Consider the following 12900-nt stretch of genomic DNA (forward strand, 5'->3'; position numbering starts at 1 on the left):
GCTTTCACCATGTTGGCCAGACTGATCTTGAACCCCTGACCTCAGGCGATTTGCCCGCCTTGGCCTCCGAAAGTGCTGGGATTACAGGCATCAGCCACCATGTCTGGCCCCTAGGGAGAATTTCTTAAGCTGATACTCTTGTCTCTTTTTTTAAAGAGTCTCACTTTCCCAGGCTGGAATGCAGTGGCCCTATTATAGCTCACTGCAGCATCACTTCTCAGCCTTTTGGCTAAGATCAAGTGTATAGCACACTGCAGCATTGAACTCCTGGGCTCAAGCAAATCCTCCCACCTCAGCCTGCAGAATAGCTGGGACTACAGGCATGCACCACTATGCCCAGGTAATTTTTAAATTTTTTTTGTAGAGACAGAGTCTCGCTGTGTTGCCCAAGTTGGTCTTGAACTCTTGGCCTCAAGCAGTCCTCCTGCCTTGGCCCCCCAAAGTGCTGGGCAGGTGTGAGCCCCCATACCTAGCCATTAAAGTGATTCTCTTTGAGGATCTTCTAATTCACTAATTAGGTTTACTGCATTATGTAGTCTGCTAGTTACCATCTTCATTATCTTCATTGGATGTTTTACTTTGGCAATTGCATTTTTTTCAACTCTAAGAAAGTTCTTTTCTTATTCCTCCTTTTTTATGACAGCCTATTCTTGTTTTATCAGCAAGGCAGTATCTTTTGTTTTCTCCTGTTTCTACATACAGTGTGTGAATTGTGCTACAGGCCCACAGCTGCTCCCTACCATCTCTAGTGATACCACAGAGACTATAGGAGACTCAAATTTGTCCTCCTACTTCTACCTCCAGCTCTTAGTCAGGGGCCATGTGTGAGGCTAGTAAGTGTGGGCTTGCGGGGTCAGAAGGAGGGAAATCCCAAAAATACCTCCAAGTTAAATGTTTTTCTGGTCCACTCTGCGCTATATGTGTTGCTCTTGCTGAAGCCTTTCAAAGACTAGGACCCTTCTTCGGAATCTAAGAGTGCTTTTTAGCCAAATTGGACTACTTAGTGTTTTTTAATCTTTTTTCTCCTCCTGTACTGTTGTTTCTACCTGAAATGCAGTCTTTTTGATCTCCATTTCCATCTGTGAGAATTCTACTCATCAGTTACTTCCCAGCTTAATGCCACTTTATTTCAGAAACTCCCTGAGATTCCTTCCACCGTCAGTAATCATCCCTTCATCTCATGTTCTGCCTTACATTCCAGCTTTGTATATCCTCATCACCCTCTTCCTTTTTGCATTGTGAGCTCTTTGAGTTCAGGAACTGTTTTGTTCACCTTTAGATGGAGGGTGTTGGAATGATGAGGTTAGAGGAAGCCAGGTTTGAGTCCCTTCAACATTTATTCACCATGAAACCTTGCACAAGTAAGTTACTTCACCTCTGAGTGGATTTTCCCCTCTGGAAAAGGGGCGTTACAGCAGTACCTACCTCATGAAGCTGTTTTGAAGATTAAAGGAGATAACATACCACAGTAAAGGTTAAAATAAATGTTAATTCCTTTTTCTCTACCCTTACAGTACCCTGTCCATGTAGCGTGTCTTCCACACAGGCCTTCAGTTAATGGCAATTGAATGAAAAATACAGCTCCAAAGTGCTTTTGTACAAAACTCACTTTTGCATTGTTGAGTTAATGGCAGATCCAGAAAAGAATCTGGGGCCGGGCGTGGTGGCTCATGCCTGTAATTCCAGCACTTTGGGAGGGCAAAACGGGTGGATCATCTGAGGTCAGGAGTTCGAGACCAGCCTGGCCAGCATGGTGAAACCCTGTCTCTACTAAAACTACAAAAATTAGCTTGTCATGGTGGCGGGCGCTTGTGATCCCAGCCACTCAGGAGGCTGAGGTAGGAGAATTATTTGAACTCAGCTGGGGTGGGGAGGGGGGCAGAGATTGCAGTGAGCCGGGAGGTTGCAGTGAGCTGGGAGGTTGCAGTGAGCCGAGATTGCGCCACTGCACTCCAGCCTGGGTGGCAGAGCGAGACTCTGTCTCAAAAAAAAAAAAAGAAAGAATCCGGGGCTGCTGAACATCCCACACTTGTGCCCACTTGCATATGCTGAGCAAGTGAAATGTTTTAATTATGTTTCATAAAGTCTCTAGAATTAAGTAGGGTTTTGTTTTTCTTTAACAAACAAATTGTAGTCCTTATATGAAAGATACAGAATTCTATTTGGTGGTTGATTGGTTGGATTTTCAAATAAGCAGTTGCTTTCCAGTTTGCCTTGACATTTTATAAACAAATAGCTACAGATGGAACTCAAAAGAGAGGCAACATAGTGTTATAGTGGAAAGATTTGATTCAAAGTTAAATTTTAGATGGTCGTTGACTGTTAACTCCTCCCTAGACAGACTTCACAAATCCCTCAATCAGTGATCGTGTTAATTCTATATATGGTTCTTCCTCTGCTTTTGTTATATTGAAGTGGCATGTCATCTCCCGTTAGAGAGTCTTTTTTTTTAGGCCGGGCGCGGTGGCTCAAGTCTGTAATCCCAGCACTTTGGGAGGCCGAGATGGGTGGATCACGAGGTCAGGAGATCGAGACCATCCTGGCTCATATGGTGAAACCCCGTCTCTACTAAAAAATACAAAAAACTAGCCGGGCGACGAGGCGGGCGCCTGTAGTCCCAGCTACTGGGGAGGCTGAGACAGGAGAATGGCCTAAACCCGGGCGGCGGAGCTTGCAGTGAGCTGAGATCCGGCCACTGCACTCCAGCCTGGGCTGCAGAGTAAGACTCCGTCTCAAAAAAAAGAAAAAAAAAAAAAAAAGAGAGTCTTTTTTAATAGGTAGGAAAATCTCATCCCTGATTATGAAATTTTGACTAAACTGGGGATCTGATTCTACCTTTTTGGTGGAAGAAAACTTTTATAATTCCTTGTTTCGTTGATTATTAAACCTGTTTGGGAAGGTGGAGGGGTGTACCCCATGGAGTAAATACGCTTTCTAGGAAATTCTCTTTTTTTTTTTTTTTCATCTCCCTCTAGGCCTGCACTGCCCAAAGTCTTGGAAACTTGCTGAATATGATGTACCGGGAGCCAGCACGATGGTCCTACACATTCCAGACATTTTCCTTTTTGAGCCGCCTGAAAGTACAGCTGGAGCCCTTCCCTGAGAAACTCTTACAGGCCAGGAAGCCAGTACAGATCTTTGAGAGGTCTGTGTACAGTGACAGGTAAAATGCCAAGCCCTCCACCAGTCACAAGCCCCATGCTCAGTGCCGCCTGTTTGATCTTGCACAGATCCTGCACTGCTCTGGTCACTGATAATTATACTTTAAAAAATTGTCTTCTTTTTTAAAGACAACACTATACAGATTTGTCCAGAATTGTACTTGTACCAAATTGTCATCTATGTCAAGAAAGGAAATTGTGTTTTTCATCAACTGAATGCTTTGATTTTCTTATATTGCTACTGATTATCTTAGGTTTCCTTCTTTTCTGGCATGGAGCAAACTGGTAGCCACCTAATGTAACCATCACATGCTAAAAGGCACAGAACAGACACTGAAGTAGCAGTGTATATTCTAAGAAATCAAATGATTCAGTGGTTGGTTATCCTCTTTAAGAAAAAAGCAGACAAAATTAAAATTTGTGTTCCTAAAAATGATATAGGAGATATTTTCAGCCTTTTTTTTATTCTTCAAGAAAGGATGCTTAGGCAGAAATAGCACATTTTGTGAAACTGGCTTCTGTCTCAGATTTAGCCCTTTTTGACCCCTTCCTGCTGTGAGAGGGCTTCTTGCTGGCCAGAGTCTCGTGGACATCAGTGCCTGTGTCAGATCAGGGATGGGCATCATCCTGACCACCTGAGGGAATGAGATGTGAAGTCACTTTTAATGCAGGCTAGCAGCACCCTGGGAAGTGCGCCCATCTGCTCCAGAAGAGCTAGGCCGTGCAGGCTCCAGAATGCCTGGCTCTGCCACAGAGACCAGGCTGTGACTTGAGGTAAAGCCACCTAGAGACAAAGTCAGGATGGCTTGATCTGGACACTGCTGGGGTTTTTCTTATCTGAAGCCTATAAATGACCAGTGTCAGTGTGAAATGGTGCTTTCAAGCAAAATGATCTTTCTTAAGGCTCTTTGAATTATCAAAATGGAAAGTGTCACTGCTGAAGACGCTCAGTTGGTTACTCTTAATTCCGGATTACACAAACGAGTTCTATTTCTTAGTGCTTTCAGAAAGCCTCCTAGAAGAAAAAAATAAGGGTACTTTTGTAAATGACAAGTGATTTTTCTGACTTTACCCTAAAATCTTGGAAGATATATAAAACAAACTCTATAGGCTATCCATTCCTTCTTTATGTACCCCGAGAGAGCCTACTTTTTATAAAAGCTAAATATGTGAATTACATACGACTGGGCTATAGGTTTTACTTCTTTTTCAGCTGTTGGGTATCCCATGTGCCTGTTTTCCTCTCTTTTCTCCCAAGCCATGCCTCTCGGACTCAGAAGTTGAATTACATATAACCACCTGGGTTGCTGGGAAACATAGTCTTTATTTCTAGTCCCTTCATGAAGTAAGTAGGCATGTGAGACCCTCAGAGGAAAATAGAGAAGTAGAAACACTTTGTTAATTAGAAATGCATTAAGAAGCTACATGGATCTTAACCTTTGCTTGTAAAGGAAGAGGTAAGAATTGATTACACTGTGGGCATACAACATTCCAGGTGCTATCTTCACTGAGGGCATTTTTGAGACAGAAAGGAAAACTAATCACAAGTTCCAATCCTGAGGGTAATTTAGACTTTGTTCACTCACACAGATTTATTGGATGCCTCCTGTGTTGAAGCACCAAGGCTGGCCCTGGGGCTGCAACAGTGAATAAGGCAGACCCAGTCCCTGCCTAACAGGGACTGAACACATGCTCACCTGTGTGATATTTGTTCCAAAGGAGGAACACAGGTTATCTGGGAGAGTTGATTATAGGGAGGAAGAAATCTTAGTCTTCTATTTGAGTTAAAGGAAACGTTAGCATATGATTTTCGAGCAGAGACCCTGACTCCAAGATCCTTATGCCCTGTTCTGTCCTACAGCCCCTTGCATTCAGTCTGCAGTACTTCCCTCTCACTCAGCACCACACCCTTCTACCCCTCACCCCATCACCACCAAGAGCTTTGAAGAAATAAAGGAAGTGCTCTTTCTCAAGAAAGCCAAGAACCCCTTTCATAGGGCTTATTAGCAAATCTTTAATTTCTCTTTTTAGGATCCTTTTTGTTTTGTTTTAAGACAGAGTCTCGCTCTGTCACCCAGGCTGGAATGCAGTGGTATAATCTCGGCTCACTATAACCTCTGCTTCCTGGGTTCAAGCAATTCTTGCGCCTCAGTCTCCTAAGTAGCTGGGATTACAGGGACACGCCATCATGCCTGGCTAATTTTTGTGTTTTTAGTAGAGACGGGGTTTCACCATGTTGGCCAGGCTGGTCTCAAACTCCTGGCCTCAGGTGGTCCGCCTGCCTCAGCCTCCAAAAGTGCTGGGATTACAGGTGTGAGCCACAGTGCATGGCCACTTTATAGGATCTTAATTTCATCTTCTAGTTATCTGTGAAGAACTCAAAAACATTTTGAGTTTAAAATGTTACCCTTTTCTTTGTTCTCATCAACTAGACTATGGCTAAACCATTCCAGACTGGGAAAGTTTACTTTTGGAGTTTCTAAGTTAGCTTCTTCATAGCCTGACAAAAAGCAGTTATATTTATTACTAAGATATCTAGAATACCATGTGCCAGTCACTCTTCTAAGCACTTTATGAGGATTATTACAAGACATCATAATAACGGGCTGAGAGGATTTAGGTGACTTGCCTGAGGTTACATAGCTAGTGAATCTTTCAGCCAGGATCAGACCCTGGAATGTTATTCTGAGGTATTCCCTTAATGGTGACACTCACAGCCTTGCAGTCTGCACTTCCCTGAGCCATCGTATACAAGGGTTCTGAATTTTATTTTCTCGGAGGTGGCCAGTTGCTGAAGTGGCCAGTTGCTGAGCATTGCCTTGAAAACTGGAGTACTTTGTTTAGGATGCAAATTGTGTTTTGTATTAAAATGCCTGAGGTTTGAAAGCAGAATTGACCCCTGGTTTGTCTGAAACCATGGTTTGTGTTTAGCTCTGATTTCCTGTTTACCAGATGCTCTTTTGGTTGTAGAAATAAGCAGGGGGCAAAGCTGGTTTGATTATTAGCTTTAGCTTTCTTTTATCTGAACTAGAAACTCAGCAGCACAGGAAGCAAGCAAGCAAGAGCTCATATGCACTTTGCAGGAGAGTTTGCTTTCTTGGTAATACTGAAATTAGTGGGAAATGCATTTTCTGCTCCATAGAGGACACCACATAAAAACTATTTGTTCTGCATGTCTCAGCTAGACAAAAGGATGGCTCAGTAGCCTGGAGAGTCAGAAGTCCTCAGTCCTTGTATGAAATTGAGTGGGTGGGTTTATACTGGATTCACTTGTTTATTTGTTTTGGGCCTTGCTATAATAATAATAAGGAGATCTCAAAAGTTCAAGTTAACATATATTTGCTGTATGTTCTGACTGATTTCTAGCAGAGAAAATTGTTAGGGACCAATGATACTATCTTCTGTCCCTTTTCTTCCAGTGAATCAATCCATCTGGAAAGGTGTGATTTCAGCCTCCAAAGTCTAGATCCTATTTCCCATCTTAGTTATTGAGCAGGGAGGGAGATATGGGTTAAGAATTCAGGTTTCTTAAGGATTGATGAGGAGCTCGAAAGGTTAAGTGGTTTGAACAGACATGGAACAAGTTTGTTATTGATTTTTCTGCTTCTCTCTCTCTCTGGTGCCTTTCATTCCATTTCCCATTCTCCTCCCATCCCCATTCCCATCCCACTTCCAACCAGGTATATCTTTGCAAAGAATCTTTTTGAAAATGGTTCCCTCAGTGACATCGAGTGGCATATCTATCAGGACTGGCATTCTTTTCTCCTGTGGGAGTTTGCCAGCCGGCTCACATTACATGGCTTCATCTACCTCCAGGCTTCTCCCCAGGTAACACCGAACCTAAAACCGTAGACTTTAGGGCCATATGAAACCTAAGAAGTGACATTCTCCAAGCCCCTGATTTTCTGGTTGGAGAAATTAGAGCGTAGACATTACCTGCAGCATGGAGAGCAGTGGGGGACACCCTCCTATCCCAGTGTTGAGCACCCTGTTCCCCACTGGCTTCGTGTAGCAGAGTGCTAAAGCCATTGACTATGCATAAAAGGATCGCTGTTGATGTAGCAACAACAGAGCAAATCGAGCATCATCTTTATCACTTAGGGTTTGCAGGTGGGACGCTCTGACCTGTAGCCACTTGCCTCAGCTCCTCCTTCAGTCTGACTGGGTCATCAGAGTGTGGAGTCTTGATGGTTTCCTGAGTAAGATGTGAGGAGGAAGAGAAGGAGAATTTTCTCACCTCATCATGATACTGCCCTAATTTATGGCCCTTTTTTGAACCCTGATGCCATTGGGAAGGCAAGATGGACTATAGTAGTTCCATTCTGTGACTCTCTGGCTGGTGCCATCCTGCATGCAGTAGGATGATGATGTCATGGCAGGAGCACCAGAGTCTCTGGAGGCTGAAGTGAGCTGTCGCTTCTGGTGACTGGTAGTGACCTTGGGCAGCCCCTGGAGACCATTCCACTGGAGAGATCCTTGCCTGTAAAATCCACTGGCTCAATCTAGATGATCTCTAAGGGCTCTTCTGGAGTGGGATTCTGAGTCAAGGTGAGAGGTTTTTTTTTTTTTTTTTTTTTTTTTTTTAGAGATATACCGCTCTCAGCTTTTGAGACATACATCCAATATATAGTCAAATGCCAGATAGACCACATACTGTTAGAAGGAAGGAAAGCTGTCTCCAAGCTAGAGGCTGTGCTTTTTAGAGATGGAACTGAGACTTGTGGGCAGAAAGGAGCCTGAGAACAGACTGAGCAGAACCAGAGGATGAGTGGGAGAGCTCCCATCACAGAGCCTCACACCAGCCAATGGGGAGAGGACTGGAAAGAAGGGTCTTGCCTTAAGAAGGTGGCAGCCAGGAAAAAAGAGGCCCTTGAATGTGACTGGGACCAGATACTGGGGATCTTTGTGTTGAGAGTTTTTGGACATTTTGAGACAAAAGCTAGATCATAGGAAGGAATAAGAGATTCTACAGAAATAAGGGTTAAAGTTTAAAATGAAACTGGGCTGGGTGCAGTGGCTCACGCTTACAATCCCAGTATTTTGGGAGGCTGGCATGGGAGGATCACTTAAGACCAGGAGTTCAAGACCAGCCTAGGCAATATAGTGTGAGTCCATCTCTACAAAAAAGTTTAAAAATTAGCCGAGTGTGGTTATGTGTGCCTGTGGTTTTAGCTATTGGGGAGGTGAGACAGGAGGGTCACCTAAGTCCAGGAGCTTGAGGCTACAGTGAGCTGTGATCATGCCACTATACTCCAGCCCAGGTGACAGAGTGAGAACTTGTTTCTAAAATAAAATAAAACTGAACTAAAGATTCAGTGAGGCCAGAGGGCTAATAACCTTCCATGGAAAGAACCACACTAAAGTTAGATGCATTGATTGCAAGTTGACCAGGTGGGTCATGTTTTTGTGACTTCTTTCAATAGTCTTCATTGCCTGAGAACCGGAATAGAAGAAGGGGATTATACTTTAGGGGTAGAGATTAGTGTCAGCGATTATGGGGGAAACGAATCCCCTCTCAGAGAGGGCAGTTTGAAGTGTCAAAGTGTAGGGTTCACGTTGAGAGGGAAGTCCTGAGCCCCAGGAAGGTTTGTGGCCTGGGCCAAAGAGGAGTGAGAGTGCTGTGAGGTTGGACTGAGTAAAGATCCTGGTTGGAATTTGAAGAGGTGACAGGTTTCCTATAGGAGTCTTGGGATGGCTGGACTGAAAGAAGCAGGAGGTTGAGGAGCTGAGCATTAGGAGAAGTGAGAATGCTGACTTAACCTTTTCCAAGAGAACAGAACTTCAGCACAATCAGCTCAGTGCCTTGAAGCCAGCACTGGGGAGGAGTGAGAGAGGAAGTGGAGTGACTCATTCCTGGGAGTAAAATGGGGCTACTTGGGCCAGCTGAAGAGGCTCTTGTTTCTGGGGAGTGGAAGTTGGACCCAGCAGGGAGAACAAGAAAGTCTTAATTGCTTTTCTTCTTTGTGCACTCTGAATGACCTTGTAACAGAATGCCTGAAACTGGTTAATTTATAAAGAGGCTTATTTTGGCTCACAGTTATGGAGACTGGGAAGTCTAAATTGGGCAGCCTTAACTTCCAGTGAGGACATCCTGCTACCTCATCACTTGATGAGGTGGAAGGGAACAGGCATGTGCAAAAGGGGCAAGACGGGAGTAGCAGCCTTGCTTTATAACATCCTGCTCTCATGGCAGCTGGTCCAGTCCCACGAGAATGAGAACTCACTCTGGCGAGAATTAACCCAGTCCCAAGAGAGTGGCATTAATCTGTCTTAACAACCTAATTACCTCTTAAAGGCCCCACCTCTCAACACTACCACACTAAGGACCAAATTTCCAACACATGAATTCTGGGGGATACACTGAAACCATAGCAAATGGTGATGATGATGATGATGATTGCGCCTGTAATCCCAGCACTTTGTAATGATGATGATGATGCTCATCATCATCATCATCGTTATCATTATCGTCGTCACTTGGGGGCAGATCTGCCTTTTTGGAGAGGCTAACTGAAATATTTCAGCTGGAGTAGAATGAGAAGAGTTGAAGAATTATTGCAACTTAATGGCAGAAAAGAAAAATAACTTACTCATTTTGAGATTAGACGGGGATTTTAATGCTGTTTTGATGGCATTAGTTCCAGAGATGCAGGAATGCCTATATTTCTTTCCTGAAGTCACACTTGACCTCTTCTGTGAAGTTCAGAGGTAACTGTGCCCAAGGGAAGAACAGAATAGAAGTTGACATGTCACTATGTAAAAAAAAAAAACTGTGCAGGTGCCCAATCTTCCAGTTCAGAGCCCTAGTAAATACCGAGTTTCGAGCATGTCAAATGGACTTCGTAGGTCCTTCTGCTCCTTTCTACCTATTCTTCCCTATCTTCTTTTTTTCTGAGATGGAGTCTTGCTCTGTCGCCCAGGCTGGAGTGCAGTGGCACGATCTCGGCTCACTGCAAGCTCCCCGTCCTGGGATCACGCCATTCTCCTGCCTCAGCCTCCCAAGTAGCTGGGACTACAGGCGCCTGCCATCACGCCCGGCTAATTTTGTGTATTTTTAGTAGAGACGGGGTTTCACCGTGTTACCCAGGATGGTCTACGATCTCCTGACCTCGTAATCCATCCACCTCTGCCTCCCAAAGTGCTGGGATTACAGGCGTGAGCCACCGCGCCCGGCCCCCTAACTTCTTAAAAGCAAGCAAGCTAGGCCAGACTGGACCAGGCAGGTGCAGTGACTCATGCCTGCAATGCCAGCACTTTGGGAGACCAAGGTGTGAGGACTGCTTGAGCCCAGGAGTTTAAGACCCACCTGGGCAACATAGTGAGAGCTCCCTGCCCTCTACGAAAAATTTAAAAATTAGCCAAGCATGGTGGTGTGTCTCTATTCCCAGCTACTCAGCAGGCTGAGGTGGGATATTACTTGAGCCTGGGAGATTGAGGCTGCAGTGAGTCATGATTGCACCACTGCATTTCAGCCTAGGCCACAAAGCAAGACCTTGTCTCAAATAAATAAATAAAACTTAGAAAAAAAAAAAAAAAAAAGCAAGTCAGGCTGGGCACGGTGACTCACTCATGCCTGTAATCCCAGCACTTTTGGGAGGCCGAGATGGGAGGATTGCTTGAGGTCAGGAGCTCAAGACCAGCATGGTCAATATAGGGAGACCCCATCTCTAAAAATTAAAAAAAAAAAAAAAACAAGCAAGCTAACAATTTTAAAACTCAGAAGAGAAATGGCTAGGCCTCAGTATTCCTACCCAGCCCCATGGAATCAAGAAGAGAGTGCAGCTGATCAGTGTACATCAAAAAGCCAGGCCCTGCCTGGGACCAGCACAGCATGGGGATAGCATGCAGGAGGTGCATGGGGACAAGTGGCACCTGGGTTTGGGCTTGAGAGGCATAGTGAAAAGACCCACTAGCAGTCACTTTCCATTTCCTGTCTCTGACTCCAAGCGATCAGAACAGCAGTTCTTCCTGGGTGGGGCAGGTTAAGAAGACCAGTATAGGGTCTTTCCTCTGCCACTTGTAGCTACACTATCTTTCCTGTGCACATGCAGGTGTGTCTTCCTCATGAGGACTGAGATGAAGAGGGGCCAGATTAAAGCACTGTTTACACGGGATTTTTAAAAATAGAATTTGTTCTAACCATATCAGTAAAGCAAGAGTTATGCTAAATGCTCATAGTAGGAGTTTGCTTCGACTTCTTTTTTTTTCCCCCCTCAATACTGCCACCAGTTAAGACTTAGACCACTAAGGGAAATCCATTTGCTCTGTTAAGGAAATTAATAGTAAATAGAGATATGTTACCCTATTTTTTTTTTTTTTTTTTTTTGAGATGGAGTCTCACTCCGTCGCCCAGGCTGGAGTGCAGTGGCGCCATCTCGGCTCACTGCAAGCTCCGCCTCCCGGGTTCACGCCATTCTCCTGCCTCAGCCTCCCGAGTAGCTGGGACTACTCCACCTCGCCCGGCTAGTTTTTTGTATTTTTTAGTAGAGACGGGGTTTCACCATATTAGCCAGGATGGTCTCGATCTCCTGACCTCGTGATCCGCCCGTCTCGGCCTCCCAAAGTGCTGGGATTACAGGCTTGAGCCACCACGCCCGGCCATGTTAGCCTATTTTAATAGATCAATGTTAGTGTCAGTGTTTGTCTGCAAGCAGTGAATGAATAATTAGCTTTCCTAAAAAGAATTGTTCTGCCTTTCTGTGTGTACTTGGAAGCATAAAGCCACATTTAAAAATAAAATTGTTTTCATGAATCAGACATTTTTTTTCTCAAAAAGGAAAATTAGATAGCTTTGCTATGCTTAGAAATCCTAAAGCTACCTTTCCAGTGGGAATATTAATTGGTTAACCTCTAAGGAGGCAGTCTGGCAGTATATAATTGCAAATGCATATACCTTTTGATCATTAATGAAATTTGTTTCTATAATTTTATTTCCTTAGAGAACAGGTAAGAGAGAAACAGCAAAGACTCCCAAGTCTTTGGGATTATTGTGTACTACATTTGGAAATTAAGTTTTCAGTTCTTAAGTTATTGAAAGAGGGAAGTCCTGGCCCGGGCACGGTGGCTCACGCCTGTAATCCCAGCACTTTGGGAGGCCAAGGCAGGCAGATCACAAGGTCAAGAGATCGAGACCATCCTGGCCAACATGGTGAAACCGCATCTCTACTAAAAATACAAAAAATTAGTTGGGCGTGGTGGCGCCCACCTGTAGTCCCAGCTACTCAAGAGGCTGAGGCAGAAGAGTCGCTTGAACCTAGGAGGTGGAGGTTGCAATGAGCTGAGATCTCGCCACTGCACTCCAGCCTGGCAACAGAACGAGACTCTGTCTCAAAAAAATAAAATAAGAGGGAAGTTCTAAATCGGTGGGTTAATCCATCTATTCTTCCAGGACAGATGATATTGAATAATGAAATGTTTGTCAAGCAGAGAGAAGCCTGAAAATAATTCAGTCAAAACAAACATTTGGAGCAAAAATTTTGAGATGTGAAAGAGCCTGGCCTGTTCCCCAGGAAAGAGGTCAAATCTGGCTAAAGCAGTGAGTCCAGGGGAAGAGCTAAGGCAGTTGAGAAGTAGGAGGGGTAGCTCTGTGTGACAGGTAAGGAAGATGTCATTTTCTGAGCCAGTGTGCATCAAACTTCACTACCAGATGAATGCAGAATAGAATTATGCACACTCTGCAAAGCAGCAGGGGATAAGAGTTAGTCTCAAGCCTCACTTGTTTTTCCACTTGTTTGTTTTA

At 44.4% G+C, this 12900-nt stretch overlaps 1 protein-coding gene across 7 annotated transcripts in view; it reads left to right on the top strand.

Annotated features, from left to right (window-relative positions):
- Positions 1 to 12900, top strand: part of DGUOK (deoxyguanosine kinase) — a 31358-nt gene that overhangs the window by 15800 nt on the left and 2658 nt on the right. For 3 of the 7 annotated variants that reach the window (XM_023187973.2, XM_023187977.2, XM_023187978.1), the window contains 2 exons: positions 2976 to 3163; positions 6842 to 6989. In XM_023187973.2, the coding sequence (XP_023043741.1) occupies positions 2976 to 3163; positions 6842 to 6989 (336 nt within the window). The remainder of the gene's footprint in view (positions 1 to 2975; positions 3164 to 6841; positions 6990 to 12900) is intronic. The other 4 variants (XM_023187974.1, XM_023187979.2, XM_023187976.2 and 1 more) reach the window with 3 other exon arrangements.

This window comes from Piliocolobus tephrosceles, chromosome 15 (genome assembly GCF_002776525.5).
Source record: "Piliocolobus tephrosceles isolate RC106 chromosome 15, ASM277652v3, whole genome shotgun sequence".
NCBI lineage: Eukaryota > Metazoa > Chordata > Mammalia > Primates > Cercopithecidae > Piliocolobus > Piliocolobus tephrosceles.